Source organism: Mandrillus leucophaeus, unplaced genomic scaffold, assembly GCF_000951045.1.
Source record: "Mandrillus leucophaeus isolate KB7577 unplaced genomic scaffold, Mleu.le_1.0 Scaffold638, whole genome shotgun sequence".
NCBI classification, from domain to species: Eukaryota; Metazoa; Chordata; class Mammalia; order Primates; family Cercopithecidae; genus Mandrillus; species Mandrillus leucophaeus.
The window spans coordinates 966,160-988,199 of record NW_012106897.1 but is presented as its reverse complement, the minus strand read 5'-3'; the positions used below and the strand labels follow the sequence as shown (position 1 = coordinate 988,199).

General features: G+C 42.9%; 1 protein-coding gene across 1 annotated transcript; it reads left to right on the top strand.

Annotated features, from left to right (window-relative positions):
- The first annotated feature begins 1,028 nt into the window (after nucleotides 1-1,028).
- IRG1 (immunoresponsive 1 homolog (mouse)) lies at nucleotides 1,029-10,759 on the top strand. The gene is made up of 5 exons (XM_012000658.1): nucleotides 1,029-1,040; nucleotides 4,988-5,149; nucleotides 6,085-6,174; nucleotides 7,800-8,005; nucleotides 9,496-10,759. Exons 1-5 carry the CDS (start codon nucleotides 1,029-1,031, stop codon nucleotides 10,469-10,471), a joined length of 1,446 nt encoding a protein of 481 aa, XP_011856048.1. The 3' UTR covers nucleotides 10,472-10,759.
- Nucleotides 10,760-22,040: the final 11,281 nt, after the last annotated feature.

Sequence of the window (22,040 nt, the reverse complement as noted above, 5' to 3'; positions counted from 1 at the left end):
GCAAGGGTACAAGCTGGGGAAAAGTGTCATTAACCCCCAGTGCCCTCCCAGGTTCTTAATCTCAAGTTGCCAGAAACTTCTGGTCAGCACATTTGTCCCTAGACAATGGTGACCAACAGGGTAAAGTGGAAGGGGAAAATGGGAGTGTACCTTAAATATTGCACATGCCACATTTTACCTAACCGATCCAAAATTTGAGGGCATGTGATTGTTTTCTTTTTTCTTTTTTTTTTTTTTTTTTTTTTTTTTGAGAGAGGGTCACGCTTGGTCACCCAAGCTGGAGTGCAGTCGTGTGATCATAGCTCACTGCAGCCTCAATCTCCTGGGCTCAAGTGATCCCCCTGCCTCAGCCTCCCAAGTAGTTATGACTACAGGCACACGCCACTGCACCTGGCTATTTTTATTTTTAATTTTTTTTAGAGGCAAGTTCTTGTTTTGTTGCCCAGGCTGGTCTCAAACTCCTGGCCTCAAGTAATCCTCCCACCTTGGCCTCCCAAAGCACTAGGATTATAGGCGTGAGCCAATGCACATGGCCATGTTTCCAGTTTTTGATCTTATAAGCAAGGGTATGAATTTTGTTTGTGTGCAGGTGGAGTTTTTTTTCCCTAAAATTTTCCATACATCCATACTTACTTCCTTAGGATACATTTTGAGAAGTAGAATATCTACTTAAAAGAGTGTAGATATTCTTCTAGTATTGACATAAGCTATGTAGGCACAAAAGGCAATCCTAGTTTTACTATAAATTTATGTTTTCTGATGCCTGTGAGGAATCATATGATCAAGGTTACTGTACATCCTAGCCTCACTGAATTCTTCACCCATGGAAGAGTTAAACAGTCCCTTAAAGGGGAAGTTAAAGTGAGTCTAGTCAGGAGGTGTTGAAATGATAGAAATTCTAGGGTTAGAACAAAATGAAAGGAAATGGGTTTGAGAGGAGCGAAGTGTATAAAGGCAGTCAGACATCCAGCAAACAAATTACTCCTCTGGTTCACTCCTTCCGAACTGAACCTCCTCTTAACAACAAAATGATGCTCAAGGTATTGTGACATTTTATGTGACTTACTTAAATTGCTTTTCTAGCAGACTTCTTCCTTTCTCAATTTCTTCAGTTGCCCTCTCCTTTCAAGAACTACCTGCCTCTGCTTTAACTTTTCTTATAACCTGTGGGCTTCCTAACTAACTGCATGGTGGCTTTCATTACCGTTTTACAAATGAGATACATGACTCTATTGTACGAAGTTAGGAAGGGGATGAATCACGACAAGTTCATTAAATTTTCACCCCCTAGTTTTATGTGTCCATTATGACACTGCCAGATTGTGTTTTTGTTAATCTATTTATTGTCACCACTTTCTGTAGAAGATAAGAGGGTCATGCTTTGTCACCCAAGCTGGAGTGCAGTCGTGTGACCATGCTTTTTAAGGCAGGAATGATCCAGTATTGACTTGGCATTCTTGAGAGCTTAGAACAGTGCTGGACTCATAGTAAGAACGGTGGCTCACACCTGTAATCCCAGCACTTTGGGAGGCCCAGGTGGGCAGATCACGAGGTCAGGAGATTGAGACCATACTCACTAACTTGGTGAAACCCCATATCCACTAAAAATACAAAAAATATTAGCTGGGCGTGGTGGTGGGCACCTGTAGTCCCAATTACTGGGGAGGCTGAGGCAGGAGAATGGTGTGAACCTGGGAGGCAGAGCTCACAGTAAGCCGAGATCGTGCCACTGCACTCCAGCCTGGGCAATAGAACGAGACTCTGTCTAAAAAAAAAAAAAAAAGAACTTGTGAAATTGATTTGTTCAATGGCTTTATGTTATGCCTTAACTTATACATTAATAATCATTGTATTTAACTAAAAAGAGATGCAAATGCCATAAGAAGGTCAAGCAGATCAGAAAGATATTTTAGAAACAGATGAACGCAAGGCCCACCGACAGCTGAGCAGCTGTGTGTTTATTTCCCTCACATTTCATTCCTTCAGGGGCCAGGGAGAGCCATGTGTTCTTTGGCACACAGGGTGCTGCTCATGACTTCCAGGGGATTCCGGTGTTCCACCTTCCTGTATCACCAGCAGCACGGTCTCATATGGATGGATGGTACAATTACCTCCAGGGCTCCATGTCACCACCCCACCTGCCCCACCTGCTCCCCAGTCTCACATTCCTCCATAAGACAGCCCTGGGTCAGATCTAGCCCTGAAGAGATGAATGATCAATTACTACATGCCCCCAACTGTGGGACTTCTGGGGATTGGAAGAGAGGTTTAAAAGAGGTAGTTTTGCTTAGAGTCAGGGATTCAATCAATATTTGAAACTCTTGAGTTTAAACCCATTCTACTTCTCCTCCTCTGCCCCTAAAAATATTTTAACTCAAATTTCTAGCAGTGTGAAAATCAACATGATTGTTATTCTTCCACCCTAATCTGAAACCTTTGTGCCAGCATCCTTTCTCTCTACCAGCCATCTTCTCTCCTGCTTTCCCCCACCCCAAACCCCCCTCCACTTTTCTATTAAAGCTCGCGGAGACATGAAAAGTAGCCCATCCTTTTGAAAATGGCAAATGTTCCTTGACTTGATAAATCTGACTTGAGACTCTGTAAATGGGACTAGTCAGTGGCCAGGTTGAAGGACGTTCAGTTAGGCACGGGTTCCATCTCTGTAGCTCTGTCCTGGCACTGAGCTCAGTATCAGAGAATCCCAGATACCCCAGGTCCCCTAATCCAGTAGCCCCTCACCTTATAGTTAAGATTTAAAAATGAAGTCTCTGGTGTTGAGATAGACAAATTAAGTTGCGCAATGATGTAGTAACCAGAGCAAGAAAGGGAAGCAATCCAACATTCACTAGGTGGTGAACAGATAGTGAAACCTGACTTAAGAGTGGATGTTTTTAACTCTACATAATAGATGCTGTCCTGCGAAAATGTGTAGAAAACAAAATAACTGTCTGTGTATTGAAGAATTTGAATTTTAAAGGAACTGCAGAGTACTCCACTGCTTATGAAATTTAAGTTTCATAGCTTATAGGTAGAAGCAAAATGAGCTTCTCCAGTAGGATGAACACAGACACTTCATCCTCAACAAGTTTACACTGAGCCCATCATCACTGCTTGGAAGGCTGCTCCTCTTCCTGTGTTCTCTCTCTTGGCCAATGGCACTGCCATTTCCCCATCCAGAACCTGGGCTACTGCAGCAGTCCTTTCACCGCCCCTGTCTACCCATCTCCAATCCATTCTCTATACAATTGTCTACAGGAATCTTTCCAAAACATTAGTTCTGACCATAACTCTACTTTTCTTGAGATAGCACTTCGGCTCCCCATTAACATCACAGTCTTTAGTGTGATGTAATGTTCATCATTCGGTCATAAGTTGGAAATCCATTCTCCCTGTCACCTCTGTCTCCTGTATTCAACTCCGCAGCTGAAGGGAGCCAAACTCCCTCCACTCTCTCGCACCTCCCAGCCTTGGCCCTCACTTCCACTTCTACCTTTACCCTCCATTCTCATCACCCTGCACTATTATCTGATGACTATTCTTAAGTTTTCATAACCAGATCAAGTATTAATGTCTCCACCAACAGGGAAGAGCAGGCAGTGGTTCTTAAGTCACATATGTAATTTAAAATTTTCTAGTATTTAAATTTTAGAAAATGTTTAGGAAAAACTGATCAATTAATAACGTGTTTTATTTATACCGTATCCCACATATTATTGATATGTTGATATCAATATATTGAATATGTTTCTATTAAGATGAGAAGAATCTCATTCTGTTGCCCAGGCTGGAGTGCAGTGGCATGATCTCGGCTCACTGCAACCTCCACCTCCCAGGTTCAAGCAATTTTCCCACCTCAGTCTCTCGAGTAGCTGGGATTACAGGTACCCACCATCACACCTGGCTAATTTTTGTATTTTTAGTAGAGATGGGGTTTTGCCACATTGGCCAGACTGATCTTGAATTGCTGACCTCAAGTGATCCATCCGCCTCAGTCTCCCAAAGTGCTGGGATTACAGGCATAAGCCACTGCACCTGGTCAATGAATTGAACATTGATTCAGCATGTAGTCAATATTTTTAAATTATTGAGATGCTTTATATCCTTTTTTCCTACTAAGCCTTCAAAATTCAGTCTTTATTTTACTCTTACGACACATCTCAATTTGCTGCATTTCAAGTGCTCAGTAGCCACATTGGAGAGTAGCTGCCATATTGGACATAAGCGCACCAGAACACTTGAGAGCCTCCTAGAGATCCTAATGAAAACAGAATCCTAAGCTATGCTTCCAGAGGTTCCATTTCTGGGGAGAGTCTAATTTTGGTAGTCTAGAGTGGGGACCAGAAATGTTCATTTTCAGCAAGAACTCCAGGTGGTTCTGAGGTACATGCTCATCAGACCATTTTGGACTTGATAGCTAGCTGCCCTGATTGTGGAGTTAGACCTATAGGGGCTTCTGTTCAGATTCCACCATTTAAAAGCTGTGAAAATTAGTGACTTTAGTTTTCTAGGTCTCAGTCTCCTCACCTGCAAAAATAACTACCTGGAGACTTGTGGGTATTAAAAGGGTAATATATTTGAGACATTCAGCACAGTGCCTGGCAGGTATCTCATAATAGCAGCTGCACACTGCACCCACAGAAATCCCTATTACACAGACGAGGTGTCCCTTGCGTCCTCCTCCCACAACTCTCTGTGCTTCCCCCCACCACTATCCATCACACAATACTGTGTCCTGTGCTTGCTATGCTGCCCCTCAACTCGACTGAGGAGAGAAACTGGCTGCTGTGTGCTCCCACATCCCTCTGCCTCACACATAATAGATGCTTAGTACACATCGTTTTTAGAAATTAAACTAAATCTGATCAACTGGGTTTCTTGTAGTGGAGCAAAACTCTTTGCACAAAAGTGCCTCAAGGTTTTTTACAGAACAGAAGTGTGTAAGTACAGAGTGGGGTGTAACCCTGTCCTAACACTCTTCCCTTTAAAGTCTATCACAGAAAGCTTTGCCACAACTATCCATGGCTTGAAAGTGGGACACCTGACAGATCGCGTTATTCAGAGGAGCAAGAGGATGATTCTAGACACTCTGGGTGCTGGGTTCCTGGGAACCAGTACGGAAGTGTTTCACAAAGCTAGCCAATATAGCAAGGTAAGAAGGTCAAAGTCTATGTTAGAGATAAAACCCAGCACATACATATGTGTTACATTTAATCTATACTTCTTTTTATAGACAGCACTTGATGTACATAGCACTGTTCTATATCATTTTAATAATTTTCTATGTTCCATTATTTGAGTTTTAATAGTCATCCATATTCTTTACTAAGTCACTGTCTTAAAACCATACACAGTCAGGCACAATGGCTCACACCTATAATCCCAGCACTTCCACAGGGCAAGGTGGGCAGACTGCTTGAGCCTAGGAATTTAAGACCAGCCTGGGCAACATGGCAAAGCCCCATCTCTATAAAAACAAAAACAAAACATACAAATTAGCCAGGTGTGATAGCACACGCCTATAGTCCCAGCTACTCGGGAGGCTGAGAGGTGGGAGGATCATTTGAGCCCGAGAGGTTGGGGTTACGGTAAGTCAAGATCATACCACTGCACTCCAGCCAAGGCAACAGAGCAAGACCATACCTTAAAAACAAACAAACAAAATCATACACTAGTAATATCTCACAGTTTATTATTCTTATTCTCTGGAGAAAAGCCTGGTCAAGTACTCTGAGCAGAGTAGGGATGTACGTGAGAGCTCCTGTTCTCCCTAGGGTGTATTTGAGATAGACAGTCCATCTCTCCTGGTATTAACCCCAAGGAGTAAATAAGAGTAACTTCAGATGTGCTTCCCTGGAGTACTTCCGGATCATGATCTGGGATCAAGCAACATCTCCTCCCCATTTCATGGAGGAAAGTTGTGTATTCTACAAGGATGAGAGGAATTCAATAACTAGGGCTTCTATCTGTGGCAAAGGTTCAAGTCAGAACCATGAATAATGCCTCCAAAGATGAAGAATAACTCTTGAAATGGTGACTTGGTATACTGTATCGACACTATCACTGGTTGATTTGCTTTTGTTCCAGATCTACAGTTCCAACATAACCAGCACTGTTTGGGGTCGGCCAGACATCAGGCTTCCACCCACATATGCTGCTTTTGTGAACGGTGTGGCTGTAAGGAGGTTTACACGTCTTTTCAACTATTAGATAATCACAATAATTTTAGAGTCGGGAAATATCTCAGAAATTGCCCAAATTCTATATTTTACAGATGAAAGAACTGAAAGTCAGAGAGATAAAGTGGCTTACCCTCTCCCCTGTGTAGTAATTCGGTTTTCATGTTTTTACAGTAAATTGATGCTTTTCAAAGAGATTTTGTAGTAGAGGAAAAAAGATGGAAGGATTTAGATAAAAACACCCTAAGGTATCCCAATTCGAAACCTTGAATAAAAATAGCAAAAAATACAAAACCCAACATCCAGACCAAATTTCTTCTCAGTTTTTCCTGTTTGGGGCCAGTTTCTCTCCAGTAATGTGCTTTTTATTCATTCATTCATTCATCCATTCAACAGATAGTTATTGAGAAAGGAACAATAGCCATACAGTGTCTGTATTTTCTGAACCAAAAATCTGTACTTCTCATCTGACGGATGATTTTTATGCTTTTTCTGTGTGTCAGGGGAAGTATTCTACAAGATGTAACTTGGAAACGGATATGTTGGGATTTTTGAGATATTTTTATGATTTATGGGGACAATAGCTCAGGAGATTGAAAGTTAAAGCCAATGGTGCATTCCAAAGTAATGTCCTGAAAACAGTGGGAAATGTACCAGTGACAGAAAATAGATATAAAAATCTATTTTTAAATGAACTTCTGGTTATTACTGTTTTAATATAAGGAAAAAGAAAATGGCTGGGAGAAAGAGGAATAAAATCTTAAAGCAGAGAATAATGATTTTTAAATATATAGCTGAAAAGTTAATTTGGATTTGAGAGTTCTTGTGCTCGTCTTACAACTTCTCTAAAAGTTTGAAATTAGTTCATAATAAAAAGGTACAAAAACATATGGCCTCATATGGAATAAATGACATTAAACTTGCAGTGCAACTTATTTAAAGGGTGGAGGAGGAAGGAATTGCCAGCCACCTGATTCTGCAGCTTTGTTTTTAAAGGGGATTATAGATCTTTCCAGGGGCCATGGCAGAGGGACCTTAGGCCACCAGGGCAAGACCCAAGCTCCTGGGGGTCTCACAAGCTGCTCTCCAAGGTACTCCGCTCCTCTGGCAGAGGAATAGCATTTCCCACGGGCCGGCCACGTGACTAATAATCACAGCCAGGCCAGATGCGGTGGCTCATGCCCGTAATCCCAACACTTTGGGAGGCTGAGGTGGGTGGATAACAAGGTCAGGAGTTTGAGACCACCCTGGCCAACATGGTGAAGCCCCATCTCTACTAAAAATACAAAAATTAGCCAGGGCAGTGGTGGGCACCTGTTATCCCAGCTGCTCCGGAGGCTGAGGCAGGAGACTTGCTTGAACCTGGGAGGCAGAGGTTGCAGTGAGCCAAGATCATGGCACTGCACTCCAGCCTAGGTGACAGAGCGAGACTCCGTCTCAAAAAAAAAAAAGAAAAAAGAAAAAAATCACAGACAGTTCTCAGATTTTCTTTTCTGAGAATCAGATCAAAAGAATCTCACATAAAACAAGGTTATTACTAAACTAAGTCCTTAGTGTTCCAAAAGCCATTGCAGTAAGGGAAAATTTAAGGTTTTTTGTCGCTGTTTGTGTCTGTTTACATAGATTCACTCCATGGATTTTGATGACACATGGCACCCTGCCACCCACCCTTCTGGGGCTGTCCTTCCTGTCCTCACAGCTTTAGCAGAAGCCCTGCCAAGGAGTACAAAGTTTTCTGGCCTTGACCTGCTGCTGGCTTTCAATGTTGGTATTGAAGTGCAAGGCCGATTACTGCATTTTGCCAAGGAGGCCAAAGACATACCAAAGAGGTATGGAGAGAATTTGCCCCATCAAAAGGTAGTCACATCCCCTTCATCTGTCAATCATTATCTCTGTAGGCCTTTCTGACTTAGAGGCCGGCTCAGCGGAAGATGTTAACATTAGCACAGGTAGATAAGTCAATACACCAGTCACATACGAAACCCTCCATCCACATTTAAAGAAGTGACTTCGAGAGCGCAACCTGGACCATGAGATAAATTGGGCCTCTCGTCGCAAGGTGATTCATGTCATTCTGGCGTTCATGGGTGTACTGAGTATTCCTTATTTCATCCTCAGAGCAGAATCTACTCTGAGACTGGCTAGCGTCCCTCAGACTAATGAGGACATTCAGAATATCCTTACCCTGACTGTTCATCCTGCAGATAAAAAATGGTCAAATGTCGGCCACATCATATGGCTCAGTCTCAGATTTATGTTGCCACTTGGCCAGCCTGCTAGGAGAGAAGTAAATTGAAATACTGGGTAGTGAAGTTTCACAGTTTCTTCAAGGCCCACAATTCTCACAGTTACTTAGGTGAGATTTCAGCAATCAATAGCTGTTGCCTTTCTGGCAATAATTGTAATGGTACCATTTATAAAGAACTCACTGTGTGCTACACACTATCGTAAACATGTTAATTTATTCAAAGCTCCTAAAACTCTAAGAGGTCAACGCTATTATTATCACCATTTTGTTTTATTTTATTTTTTGAGATGGAGTCTCACTCTGTTGCCAGGCTGGAGTGCAGTGGTGTGATCTCAGCTCACTGCAACCTCCGCCTCCCGGGTTCAAGTGATTCTCCTGCCTCAGCCTCCCAAGTAGCTGGGACTACAGGCATGCACCACCACCCCCAGCTAATTTTTGTCTTTTTAATAGAGACGGGGTTTCATCATGTTGGCCAGGATAGTCTCGAGCTCTTGACCTTGTGATCTGCCCACCTCAGCCTCCCAAAGTGCTGGCATTACAGGCATGAGCCATCATGCCTGGCCTTATTATTATTTTTTTATTATTATATTTTTTGAGACAGTCTCACTCTGTCACCCAGGCTGGAGTGCAGCAGCATGATCTCAGCTCACTGCAGCCTCTGCCTCTCAGGTTCAAGTGATTCTCCTGCCTCAGCCTCCTAAGTAGCTGGGACTGCAGGCACCCACCACCATGTCCAGCAAATTTTTGTATTTTTAGTAGAGTCAGTGTTTCGCCATGTTGGCCAGGCTAGTCTTGAACTCCTGACCCCAGATGACCCTCCCACCTTAGCCTCCCAAAGTCCTGGGATTATAGGCATGAGCCATCGCACCTGGCCTATCACCATTTTGTGTAAGAAAAAATCTACAGAGAAGTTGAATAACTTTCCCCAGATCACATAGCTAATAAAGTAATGGAGCTGAGATCTGAACCTGAACAGTGTGACTCCATTATCAATGCTCTTGATGACTATGCTATCCTGCCTCCTGGTGATTAAGGTTTGTACATTTCCAACTCTGCTTCTTTGCTTTTCAGATTCCATCCCCCTTCCGTGGTAGGAACATTGGGTAGTGCTGCCGCTGCATCCAAGTTTTTAGGACTTAGCTTGACAAAGTGCCAAGAAGCCCTGGCCATTGCTGTTTCCCATGCTGGGGCACCCATGGCCAATGCTGCCACTCAGACCAAGCCCCTCCACATTGGCAATGCTGCCAAGCATGGGATAGAAGCTGCATTTCTGGCAATGCTGGGTCTCCAAGGAAACAAGCAGGTCTTGGACTTGGAGGCAGGATTTGGGGCCTTTTATGCCAACTATTCCCCAAAAGTCCTTCCAAACCTAGATTCCTACAGTTGGCTGCTGGACCAGCAGGATGTGGCCTTTAAGCGTTTTCCTGCGCATTTATCTACCCACTGGGTGGCAGACGCAGCTGCATCTGTGAGAAAGAACCTTGTAGCAGAGACAGCCCTGCTTCCAATTGACTACATTAAGAGAATTGTGCTCAGGATACCAGATGTCCAGTATGTAAACAGGCCCTTTCCAGACTCGGAGCATGAAGCCCGTCATTCATTCCAGTACGTGGCCTGTGCCATGCTGCTTGATGGTGGCATCACTGTCCCCTCATTCCATGAATGCCAGATCAACAGACCACAGGTGAGAGAGTTGCTCAGTAAGGTGGAGCTGGAGTACCCTCCGGACAACTTGCCAAGCTTCAACACACTGTACTGTGAAATAAGTGTCACCCTCAAGGATGGAGCCACCTTCACACATCGCTCGGATACCTTCTATGGGCACTGGAGAGAACCACTGAGCCAGGAGGACCTAGAGGAAAAGTTCAGAGCCAATGCCTCCAAGATGCTGTCCTGTGACACGGTGGAAAGCCTCATAAAGATAGTCGAAAATCTAGAAGACCTAGAAGACTGTTCTGTGTTAACTACACTTCTCAAAGGACCCTCTCCACCAGAGGTGGCTTCAAACTCTTCAGCATATAATAATTCTATCACAAATCTCTCCTGAGGCTTACCAACATCTAAATGACTTTGCATTTGGGGAGATTCAATGATTTGGTTTATAAAGCAAGGGTCTGCTGCTTAGTTTGCCCAGGAAAAATGAACCAAGATGGAGAGAGTCCAGAAACAGAACTATATATATCTGGAAGGAGGCTTCTCCTGTAAATTTTGCAGGACAGTTCCAATTACTTAAATCAAGAGAAACACACACACAAAAAATGAGTTTATAAGCATTCACAAGGGTGAAATTCAACTCACCTGTGATTTACTTATAAAATTAACCTTTTCATAGGAATTATGTGTGGACTTCATGAGCCCCAAGGCTTTAGAGGGATGTGAACCTGCATGTATATTTTCTGACAGTGGAGACGGCTCTGGTGCATTGTGTCACCAACAGATCTCCTAGACCATGGCTTACTACCAAGCCCTCCACAGTGCAAGGGGTGCTACTGGGGAATGGATGGATTTAAATCCTGCCTCTGCCATTTACTAGATGTAGCCTTGAGCGTGTTACCATTATCCCTCTGCCTCAGTTTCCCTATTTGTCAAGCAGAAATAAAAAGCAGTCTGGAAAAATCACATTTTGACTCTAGAACCCATGGTCTTAAGCACTAAAATATATCACCTTTCAGTACAAAAATATTTGAATCAGAGTTGCAATAAAGAATGAAAAGGAAAAAAGAGAAGTAAATATGTAATTATATAAATACTAAACTGTATGAAAATAATAGAAGTGTCATGGGGATTAAAAATGCAACACTAACAATCATAGTTAATGTGTTACAAATCCCTGGTATTGTTCAACTAAAGGGCAACGTATTAACTCTAGATATTGATTAATAAGTATGCTGTATTAGTCCATTCTCACACTGCTATAACAAACTGCCCAAGACTGGAAAATTTATAAAGGAAAGAGGTTTAATTGACTCACATTCCGCATTACAGAGGAGGCCTCAAGAAACTTAGAATCACGCTGGAAGGAGAAGCAAACATGTCCTTCTTCACGTGATGGCAGGAAGGAGAAGTGCTGAGCAGAAGGCAGGAAAGCTCCTTATAAACCACCAGATCTCAGGAGAACTCACTATCATAAGAATAGCAGCATGAAACTAACTGGTACCATGGCTCAATTACCTCCGACCAGGTCTCTCCCACAACACATGGGGAGTGTGGAAACTATAGTTCAAGACGACATTTGGGTGGGGACACAGTCAAACCACATCATTCTGCCTCTGGCCCCTCCCAAATATCATGCCCTCACATTTCAAAACATAATCCTGCCTTCCCTACGGTCCCTGAAAGTCTTAACTCATTCCAGCATCAACCCAAAAGTCCAAGTCCAAAGTCTCATCTGAGACAAGGCAAGTCCCTTCTGCCTATGGACCTGTAAAATCAAAAGCAAGTTAGATACTTCCTAGATACAATGGGGGTAAAAGCATTGGGTAAATACATCCATTCCAAATGGAAGAAATTGGCCAAAACAAAGGGGCTATGCAAGTCTAAAACCCAGTGGGGCAGTCAAATCTTAAAGCTTCAAAATGATATCCTTTGACTCCATGTCTCACATCCAGGTCATTCTGATACAAGAGGTGGGACTCCTGCGGCCTTGGGCAGCTGTGATTTTGCAGGGTACAGCCCCCCCACCGCCTGACTGCCACCTTCCTTCACAGGCTGGCATTGAGTGTCCACAGCTTTTCCAGGCATACATTGCAAGCCGTCAGTGGATCTACCATTCTGGGGTCTGGAGGACAGTGGCCATCTTCTCACAGCTCCACTAGGCAGTGCCCCAGTGGGGACTTCCTGTGGGGGCTCTAACCCCACATTTCCCTTCTGCACTGCTCTAGCAGAGGTTCTCCATGAGGTCTCCACCCCTGCAGCAAACTTCTGCCTGGACATCCAGACATTTCCATACATCCTCTGAAATCTAGAAGGAGGTTCTCAAACCTCAATTCTGACTTCTGTGCACCCGCAGGCTCAAAACCACATGGAAGCTGCCAAGGCTTAGGGCTTACACCCCTTGAAGCCTTGGCCTGAGCTATACCTTGGCTCATTTTAGCCACATCTGGGATGCAGGGAACCAAGTAAGTCCTGAGACTGCAGAAAGCAGCAAGGCCCTGGGCCCAGCCCATGAAACTATTTTTCTCTCCTAGGTCTCTGGGCCTGGGTTGGGAGGGGCTGCTGTGATGACTTCTCACATGCCCTGCAGACATTTTCCCCATTGTCTTGGTGATCAACATTTGGCTCCTTGTTACTTATGTGAATTTCTACTACTGGCTTGAATTTCTCCTCAGAAAAAGGGTTTTTCTCTTGTATCACATCATCAAGATGTAAATGTTCTGAACTTTTATGCTTTGCTTCTCTGTTAAACATAAGTTTTAATTCCAAACCACATCTTTGTGAATACATAAAATAGGATGATTTTAACAGCACCTAAGTCACCTCTTGAATGCTTTGCTGCTTAGAAATTTCTTCCACCAGGTAAATCTTCTCTCAAGTTCAAAGTTCCATAGATCTTTATGGCAGGGGCAAAATGCCACCAGTCTCTTTGCTAAAACGTAGCACGAGCCACCTTTATTCTAGTTCCCAAGAAGTTCTTCATCTCCATCTGAGACCTGGATTCCATTGTCCATATCACTATCAGCATTTTGGTCAAAGTCATTCAACACGTCTCTGAGAAGTTCCAAATTTCCCATATCTTTCTGTCTTCTGAGCCCTTCAGACTTATCCAACTTCTGCCTGTTACCCAGTTCCAAAGTCGCTTCCATATGTTGGGGTATCTTTATAGCAGTACTCCACTCCTAGTACCAATTTACTGTATTAGTCCATTCTCACACTGCTATAAAAAACTACCTGAGACTGTGTAATTTATAAAGGAAAGGGGTTTAATTGACTCACAGTTCTGCATGACTGGGGAGGCCTCAAGAAACTTACAATCATGGTGGATGGGGAAGCAAACATGTACATCTTCACACGATAGCAGGAAGGAGAAAAGCCAAGCAGAAGGGAGAAAAGCCCTTATAAAATCATCAGATCTCAGGAGAATGCACTCACTATCACAAGAACAGCAGCATGAAAGTAAATGGCATCATAATTCAATTATCTCCCACCGGGTCCCTCCCACAACACATGGGGATTATGGGAACTACAGTTCATGATGAGATTTGGGTGGGGAACACAGCCAAATCATACTATATGCACACTGAAATTTCTAGGATAACCATTTGAGAACAGCAGTAGAATGTACCACTTCCAGGTTAATAGAAGGAGAAAAACTGAATTAGAAAAATATAATCTGGCCAGGCATGGTGGTTCATGCCTGTAATCTCAACACTCTGGGAGGCCAAGGCAGGAGAATTGCTTGAGCCCAGGAGTTTGATGAGACAGCCTGGGCAACATAGTGATACCTCATCTCTACAAAAAAATAAAAAAATTAGCCGAATATGGTGACACACACTTGTTGTCCCTGCTGCTCAGGAGGCTGAAGTTGGAGGACTGCTTGAGCCCCAGAGGCATAGTCTACAGTGAGCCATGGTCATGCTACTGTACTCCAGCACAGGCAACACAGCAAGACCTTGTCTCAAAAAAAAAAAAAAAAAAATCCAAAGGAAAGCAAAAAATAAGGGGGAAAGAAACATAAAAAAGGACATATAAAAAGCACAATATAAAATGGTAGGAAAAAATTCAAATATATCTATAATTACAAAAAGAGTAAATGGACTAAATGTTCCAGTTTAAAAAGACCAAGATTGCCTGAACATGTTTTTCAAATGTTTAACAACTTTATTGATGTTTAATTTACATATTAATTCATCCATTTTAAGTGTACAGTTCAGTAAGTTTTAGTAAATTTATAGAGTTGTGCATGCATCACCATAATTCAGTTTTGGAATACTTCTATTACTCCAGGAAATTTTCTCATATTCTCTGGGATCAATTCCCATTCCCACCTCCAGCCCATAGTAACCAGTGATGTATCTCTGTAATTTTGTTGTTTCTAGACATTTCATACAAATCAAATAATATAATAAGCAGTCATATGTGTTTGTGTTCTTTCACTGGCATATAGATTGAGATTCTTCCACATGTGTGTCAGCACATTTTTGCTTTTCATTGCTGGACAGCATTCCATTGTAGGGATATGCCAACGTTTGTTTACCATTCACTATTTAATAGACAGTTGGGGTGCTTCCAGTTTGGGCTATTATGAATAGTGTTTCTATGAGATTCACATACAGGTCTTTGTGTGAACATATGCTTCCATTTCTTTTGGATAGGTACCTAGGAGTGATTCTGGGTCACTGGGTAATTATATTTTTAACTTTATAAAGAACAATTTTCCACCATAGCTCTATCATGCTACATTTTCTCCAGCAATATATGAGGGTTCCGGTTTCTCCTCATCCTTACCAAACCTTAGAATTGTCAGTCATTTTTATTTCAGCCATTCTAGTGAGCGTGTAATGTTATCTCATTGCGGTTTTAATTTGCATTTCCCTAATGACTCATTCTCCTCCATTTTCCCAGTTCTTTTGATTGTGTTGTCTTCTTATTGTATGGACTTACACCTGGAATATATAAGAGCTCTTTATATATTCTGGGTGTAAATGCTTTATCAGATACATGTTTTGTAAAAATTTTCTCCCACTTTGTGGTTTGTCTTTTCATTTTTTTATTAAAAATTTATCATTCTGGCTTTGGATGTCATCAGGAGACTTTCTAAAATCCAATTATATACTTTATACAAGACAAATAAAAAATACAGAAAGGTTGATGGTAAAAAGATGGGGGAAATATGGATAGAATATTAACAAAAGAAAGCTGGACAAATAAATATTAGTATTGGACCAAGCATTACTATAAATAGTGTCACCACGTAATGATAAAAAATTCAAATCACTAGCTAACTGAAATAATCCTAACCTTACCTGCACCTAAATCATATTGAACTGCAAGGAGAAATAAATCCATCTACCACCATACTGAGATTTTTAACATTTTCTCCTATTAATTGATATTCAAGGAAACCAAAAATAAATGGACTACATAATAAACACAATCCACATGTTTATACAATAGGAATTCTCTACCCAACAACTAGAGATCGCAATCTTTTAGAAATCTCATAGAACATTTACCAAAGTGGACCAATACTGAGCCATAATGCAAGTCTCAACAACTCTTCAAAGTACTGGATCATAGAGTTATTTTCTCTAATCACAATGCAATTAAGTTAAAGATCAATAATTTAAACAAGATAATTAGAAAAGCTGCCAGCCACAGTGGCACACATGTTCGTGTAGTCCTGGCTACTCAGGAGGCTGAGGCAGGAGGATCACTTGAGCCCAGGAGATTGCAGCTACAATGAGATATGATGGCACCATTGCACTCCATCCTGGGCAAGCAAGTAAGACCCTGTCTTTAAAAAATAAAATTAAATTTAATCTAAAAAATAAAAAAGAAAAGCCCAAAGTGTTTGTAAATGAAGACACACAAATTTTTTTTTATTTTATATTTTGCATCACAAAATAAATAATGAAAATTATAAAATATTTAGGACTAACCAATAACAAAATACTACAAATCAGAATTGGTAGGATGTAACTGAAGCAGTACTTTGAAACATGTAGAATCGCTGGCTCTCTCTTGTTACTTGGATTATGCTGTTCCACAGGACACATCACAAATCCCTGATGAATTTGTCTGAATACAGCTGATCAAAGAAAAGGTAAAAAAAAAGGTTTCTTTTATCATAGCCCTGAGGTAAATTTAACTGTTGTACTTTCTTGGTGCATTGCAGATGTTTCTAGGGGCAACATCTAAGGACTATTAATAATATCCTCAGATAAGCCCTGACAGATGCCTCAGACCACCAGCAGTGGTTGGGGAAGCCACTCTCTCAGGAGACAAGAGTACTCAGGATGACCTTGATGTTGGTCATTATGCCCACTGAGTAAACTGAAGGCAGGAGAATATATCGGGGAAATGTTGGCCTGTAGAGAGCTGAAGGCTCCTCTTCACTGGCAGGCCCACACATACAAACAGAAGAGACAGAGAGAGGAAGAGAGGGGAGAGAGATCCACTCTTCACATTCCTTTCTAGGTGATGATTTCTTTTTTTCTTTTCTGTTTTTTTTTTTTTTTTTTTTTTTTTTTTTTTTTTTTTTGAGATGGAGTCTCGCTCTGTCGCCCAGGCTGGAGTGCAGTGGTGCGATCTTGTCTCACTGCAACCTCTGCCTTCTGGGTTCAAGCAATTCTCCTGCCTCAGCCTCCTAAGTAGCTGTGATCGAACTCCTGACCTCAAGTGATCCACCCACCTTGGCCTCCCAAAGTGCTGGGATTACAAGCGTGAGCCACTGTGCCTGGCTTCTTTTTTTTTTTTCCAGTCAGGGTTTTGCTCTGTTGCCCAGGCTAGAGTGCAGTGGCACGAACATGGCTTACTACAGCCTCAATTTCCTAGGCTCAAACAATACTCCCACCTCAGCCTCCTGAGTAGCTTGGACTACAGGTGTGCACCATCATGCCCAGCCAATTTTTTAAATTTATTTTTTGCAGAGACAGGGCCTCACTATATTTCCCAGGCTGGTCTTGAACTTCCAGGTTCAAGCAACCCTCCCGCCTCAGCCTCCCAAAGTATTGGGACTACAGGCGTGTACAGGAATGGGCCACCAGGCCCAGCCGATCATGGCTCCTTTCCATGAGGGTCAAAAGCTAGGGAATTTTTGAGCCAAAGTGCCAGTGGAGACCTTGCATTGGAATGCTGGAGTTAGACCTGAGTCCTCTTGTCTCTTCCTTCCAAGCACTGTTTCTGAGCTGCCTTGCCCTGACAAAGCCTGAGATGGGGCTAGAATTTTGATTTGAAGTCTAGGAATTGATCTGACGTCTAGGAATTGTGGCAAATGCTTGTGTTTTCCCTCTCATTCCCTTAGAGAGAACAACTAAAGATGCTGCTCAGTCCATCTTTATTGTTATAGGCCTTATGTACTAGCAAATTAGCCCTCCACGTGGATCAGGCCAGACCACCAGGGAGAAACCCACCCTGAGCCTGGGACAAAGGCTTTGGGCTCACAGAGAAAGTTTCCATTTCAGCTCCCTTAGCACACATCCATGGCCCTGAGTCAAACTGCCTCAGTCACCAGAAACATTTTTGCCATCTTTAAAGAGCCCTAGTGCTGGCTATTGCATATGTTTCAGGGATGCCTGAGGCCATGTGCACATTTGGCGATTCATGAGAAGGACCCAGCATTTAGTAGCCCCATGGTTAGGGTTTACTACAGTGCGAGGATACATGACAAGATGAGCAACAGAAAAAGACATAGGCAAAGTCTGGAAAAATTCATGCATAGGCTTTTAATGCTCTCTCCCTCCCCTGAGGAGACACATGAAGTGGGCTCCCTTTGTCAGCAGTGAAAAATTCAGTAATGTATGTGCAATGCTTCTGCCCTAGAAAGAGACTCAGCATTCAAACGTTTTATGTGGTTGGTTACGTAGGCACCCTCTGCCTAGAAAAAATCAGAATTCCAAACTCAAAGAAGGAAAGCAGGTATTCAGCATAAACCAAGTTGCTTGCACAGTCTAGATACAGTGAATCATTCTTATCAGCTAGAGAGTGGGTTAAAGTGCTATGCTCCCAAACACCAGCCAAGGGCCAGCCTCCTGAGCAAGCCCTTCCTAAAGCAGCAGCCTCAGGTCTGCTATGTTATTTCTTTTCTGCATGGCTTTTAAGCTTGAAACCCCTTCCTTTCCTGTTTGTGCAGCTTTGTAGGGTAAGAAAATGTTATATAAAAGTTGGACTTCACCTTCACATTAGGTATCGCCACTGCTCTTTTGCACTTGAGCCCTGTAAGCTGTATGTTTTCATCACAGTATTAACTAAAGCTGATATCCCCAGTAGGCTTAAAACTGTAGGATTTCTGCACAGAGACCCGCTGTTGGTCTGATGGGGCTTCCCTTTGTAGGAGACCTGTCCTTTCTCTCTGGCTGCTCTTAAAGTTTTTTCCTTCTTTTTGACGTTGGAGAATCTGATGATTGTGTCTTGGGGTTGATCTACTTGTGGAGTATCTTAGAGGTGTTTTCTGTATGTCCTGCATTTGCATGTCAGCCTGTCTTGCTAGGCTGGGGAAGTTCTCCTGGATAATATCCTGAAGTGGGATTTCCAAGTTGGTTCCATTCTCCCCATCTCATTCAGGTACTCCAATCAATCACAGGTTCAGTCTTTTTACATAGTCCCATATTTCTTGGAGGTTTTGTTTGTTCGTTTTCATTCTTTTTTCTCTAACCTTGTATGCGTGCCTTATTTCAGCAAGATGGTCTTCAAACTCTGATATCCTTTCTTCTGCTTGGTCAGTTCGGCTATTGATACTTGTGTATGTGTTACAAAGTTCTCATGCTGTGTTTTTCAGCTCTATCAGGTCATTTATCTTCCTCTCTAAACTGGTTATTCTAGTTAACAGTTCCTGTAACCTTTTATTAAGGTTCTTAACTTCTTTGCATTGGGTTAGAACATGCCCCTTTAGCTCAGCAGAGTTTGTTATTACCCATCTTCTGAAGCTTACTTCTGTCAGTTCATCCATCTCATCCTCTGTTCAGTTCCGTGCCCTTGCTGGAGAGGTGTTGTGATCATTTGGAGAAGAGGCATTCTGGCCTTTCGGGTTTTCGGTGTTTTTTCGTTGATTCTTTCTCATCTTCATGAGTTTCAAATTTTTGAGGCTGCTGACCCTTGAATGAGGTTTTTGTGGAGACTTTTTTGTTCATGCTGTTGTTACTGCTTTCTGTTGGTTTTTCTTTCAATGGTCAGGTTCATCTTCTGTAGGACTGCTGCGGTTTGCTGGGGGTTCACTTCAGGCCCTATTCATCTAGTTCGCTCCCACTCCTGAAGATGTCACTCGAGAAGGCTGGAAAACAGCAAAGATGGGTGCCTGCTCCTTCCTCTGGGATCTCTGACCTCGAGGAGCAGTGCCCTGATGCCAGTAGGAACGCTCCTGTGTAGGGTGTCTGACAACCCCTGTTGGAAGGTCACAGGTCTCACCCAGTTGGGTGGCACAGGGAGCAGGACCTGTTTAACATAGCACTTTGACTGTCCCTTGGTGGAGGGGGTGTGCTTTGCTGGGGGGAAATGCACTCATCTGGGCTGTCCGGATTCCTCAGAACTAGCAGGAGGAAAGACTACGTCAGCTAGGCGGTGGAGACTATGGCCACCCCCCTTCCCCTAGGGGCTTAGACCCAGGGAGATCAGGGTTCTGTCCCTGAGCCCCTGGCTGGAGTTGTTGGAGTTTCTGCAGGGAGGCCTCACCCAGTGAGGAGGGATGGGCCAGGGTCAGGTCTGAAGAGGCACTATGGCAGCAGTCTGCCACAGCCAGTGTACTGGGCTGTGGGAAATATCTCCTCGGACCAACCCATCCAGCCTCCCTGGTTTCAGCGGGGAGAAAAGTGTGGCCTGGAGCTACCGTGATGGCTGCTACCTTTCCCCCACCCTGAGAGCTTAGTGTGTTAGGCAGCTAGCAGTTCCAGTGTTGGTTGCTGCGCCTCTCCCAAGGAGCTCAAATGGCTCAGACAGCAGGCAGCCACAGCTGTGGTGCTGGGTACTCCTCAGCTGGGAACTTGGCAGGCTTAAGCAGATTCTAGCTGAGTGGTTGTTGAGAATCTCCACGGCTCCATGGCTGAGACCCTAGGCCCCAGTGGAGTGGGCTTACGTGTGGGATCTTCCGATCCGTGGGTTGCACAGTTCTGAGGAAAAAGCACTGTTTTCCAGGCTAGGTAGCATGCTCACTCATCACCTCCCTCAGCTGGGGTGTGGGGGCTCCCCTGACCCATGTGGCTCTCAGGTGGGCCACAGCACCATACTGCTCTTCCTTCCCCTCCACAGGTCATGCCAGCCACCTAGTCAGTTCTGATAACAGAACCTGGACACCTCAGTTGCTGGCACAGGATTCGCACGCTGTTATGGTTTTTGGGTTTTTTTGTTTTTTGTTTTTTAATATATATTACATTTTTTTTTAATACTTTAAGTTCTAGGGTACATGTGCATAACGTGCAGGTTTGTTACATATGTATACCTGTGCCATGTTGGCATGCTGCACCCATCAACTCGTCAGCACCCATCAACGCATCATTTACATCAGGTATAACTCCCAGTGCAATCCCTCCCTCCTCTCCCCTCCCCATGCTGTTATGGTTTTTGATGGGAGCCTCCGACCTCTGTTCCATAGTTTCACATGGCTGGGGAGGCCTCACAATCATGGCAGAAGATGAAGACCAAAGGGACGTTTTACATGGCGGCAGGCAAAAGAGCTCTCATTCTTTCCATGGCTGCACAGTATTCCATGGTATATATGTACGACATTTTCTTTACCCAGTGTATCATTGATGAGCATTTAGGTTGATTCCATGTCTTTGCTATTGTGAGTAGTATTTCAGTGAACATATATGTGCATATGTCTTTATAATAGAATGATTTCTATTCCTTTGGGTATATAAACAGTAATGAGATTGCTGAGTCAAATGGTGTTTCTGTCTTCAGGTCTTTGAAGAATCACCACACTCTCTTCCACAATGCTTGAACTAATTTACACTCCCACCAACAGTGTATAAGCGTTCCTTTTTCTCCACAACCTCGCTGGCATCTGTTATTTATTTTTTAGTAACAGCCATTCTGACTGATGTGAGATGGTATCTCATTGTGGTTTTGATTTGCATTTCTCTAATGAAGATCTGTGATGATTTTAACCCAGCTACTTATAATAAGAACATGTGAGTTTTAAAGGAATGTTTATAAATCATATTTTATAATAACTTCACTTGGAAGGTTTTATCTAAAAAACATCATAGTCAGATAACTCCTGTGTGATAGGCCCCAGGGACCACCGTAAGTACTGTGATAGCCTGTATAAAGGAAACTCTTTGGGGGATGCTGGGTAAATAACAGGCTTTCATTCAACTTAACATGGGTGTATTGAGGGCTTACTATCTGCCAGGGGATATTCTTAGTGCAGGTAATAGAGCAATGAACAAAATAGGCAAAACCTCCTGTTCTCATGAGCTTACGATCTATTACAGGTGGCGAGACAATAAGCAAAATAATTAAATAAGATGAAGAAAGTGCTCTGTGCCTGCTCTGGGCAGCCTCTGCTTGCTTTGTCCCTCCCCTGGTAGGAACATAAGCTTCTGGTGCTGAGTTAGGTTCAGGGACCAGAAGAGTCCAAAGAATGTGAGCCTCACTTTAATGGAATTAAAAGCTTCCAGTTCTTTCTGGGCCATGATATAACCTATGACTGCAAAAGACCAGTGGCACCGTACAAAGGTAGCTTCCTTGTCGATTCTGGCAAGACTTCCCTGCACAGAACAAAGCTATAGGAAAACAAGGCAGGGGGCAAAGGGGCAAAGTCATGACAAAATGTGCTGCTTTTCATTCCAGCAGAGTTGTGCAAGTATGTACATGTGTGTGCAGTATCTTCTCCCAATACAAAATCTACCTGCAATACTTCACTTATTTAAAAAAATTATTCATTAGTAAAATTACTCATCCTCTGTTCTCTGACCATAAAAAAAAAATAGCACAGTAATAGTTCACAGAAAGTAATAATT

Excerpts from the sequence above, each read along its gene's own strand:
- IRG1 (XM_012000658.1), top strand. Across the intron at positions 5,150-6,084 it reads AAGCTAGCCAATATAGCAAG|ATCTACAGTTCCAACATAAC; the intron begins GTAAGAAGGTCA and ends CTTTTGTTCCAG. Across the intron at positions 8,006-9,495 it reads GCCAAAGACATACCAAAGAG|ATTCCATCCCCCTTCCGTGG; the intron begins GTATGGAGAGAA and ends TTTGCTTTTCAG.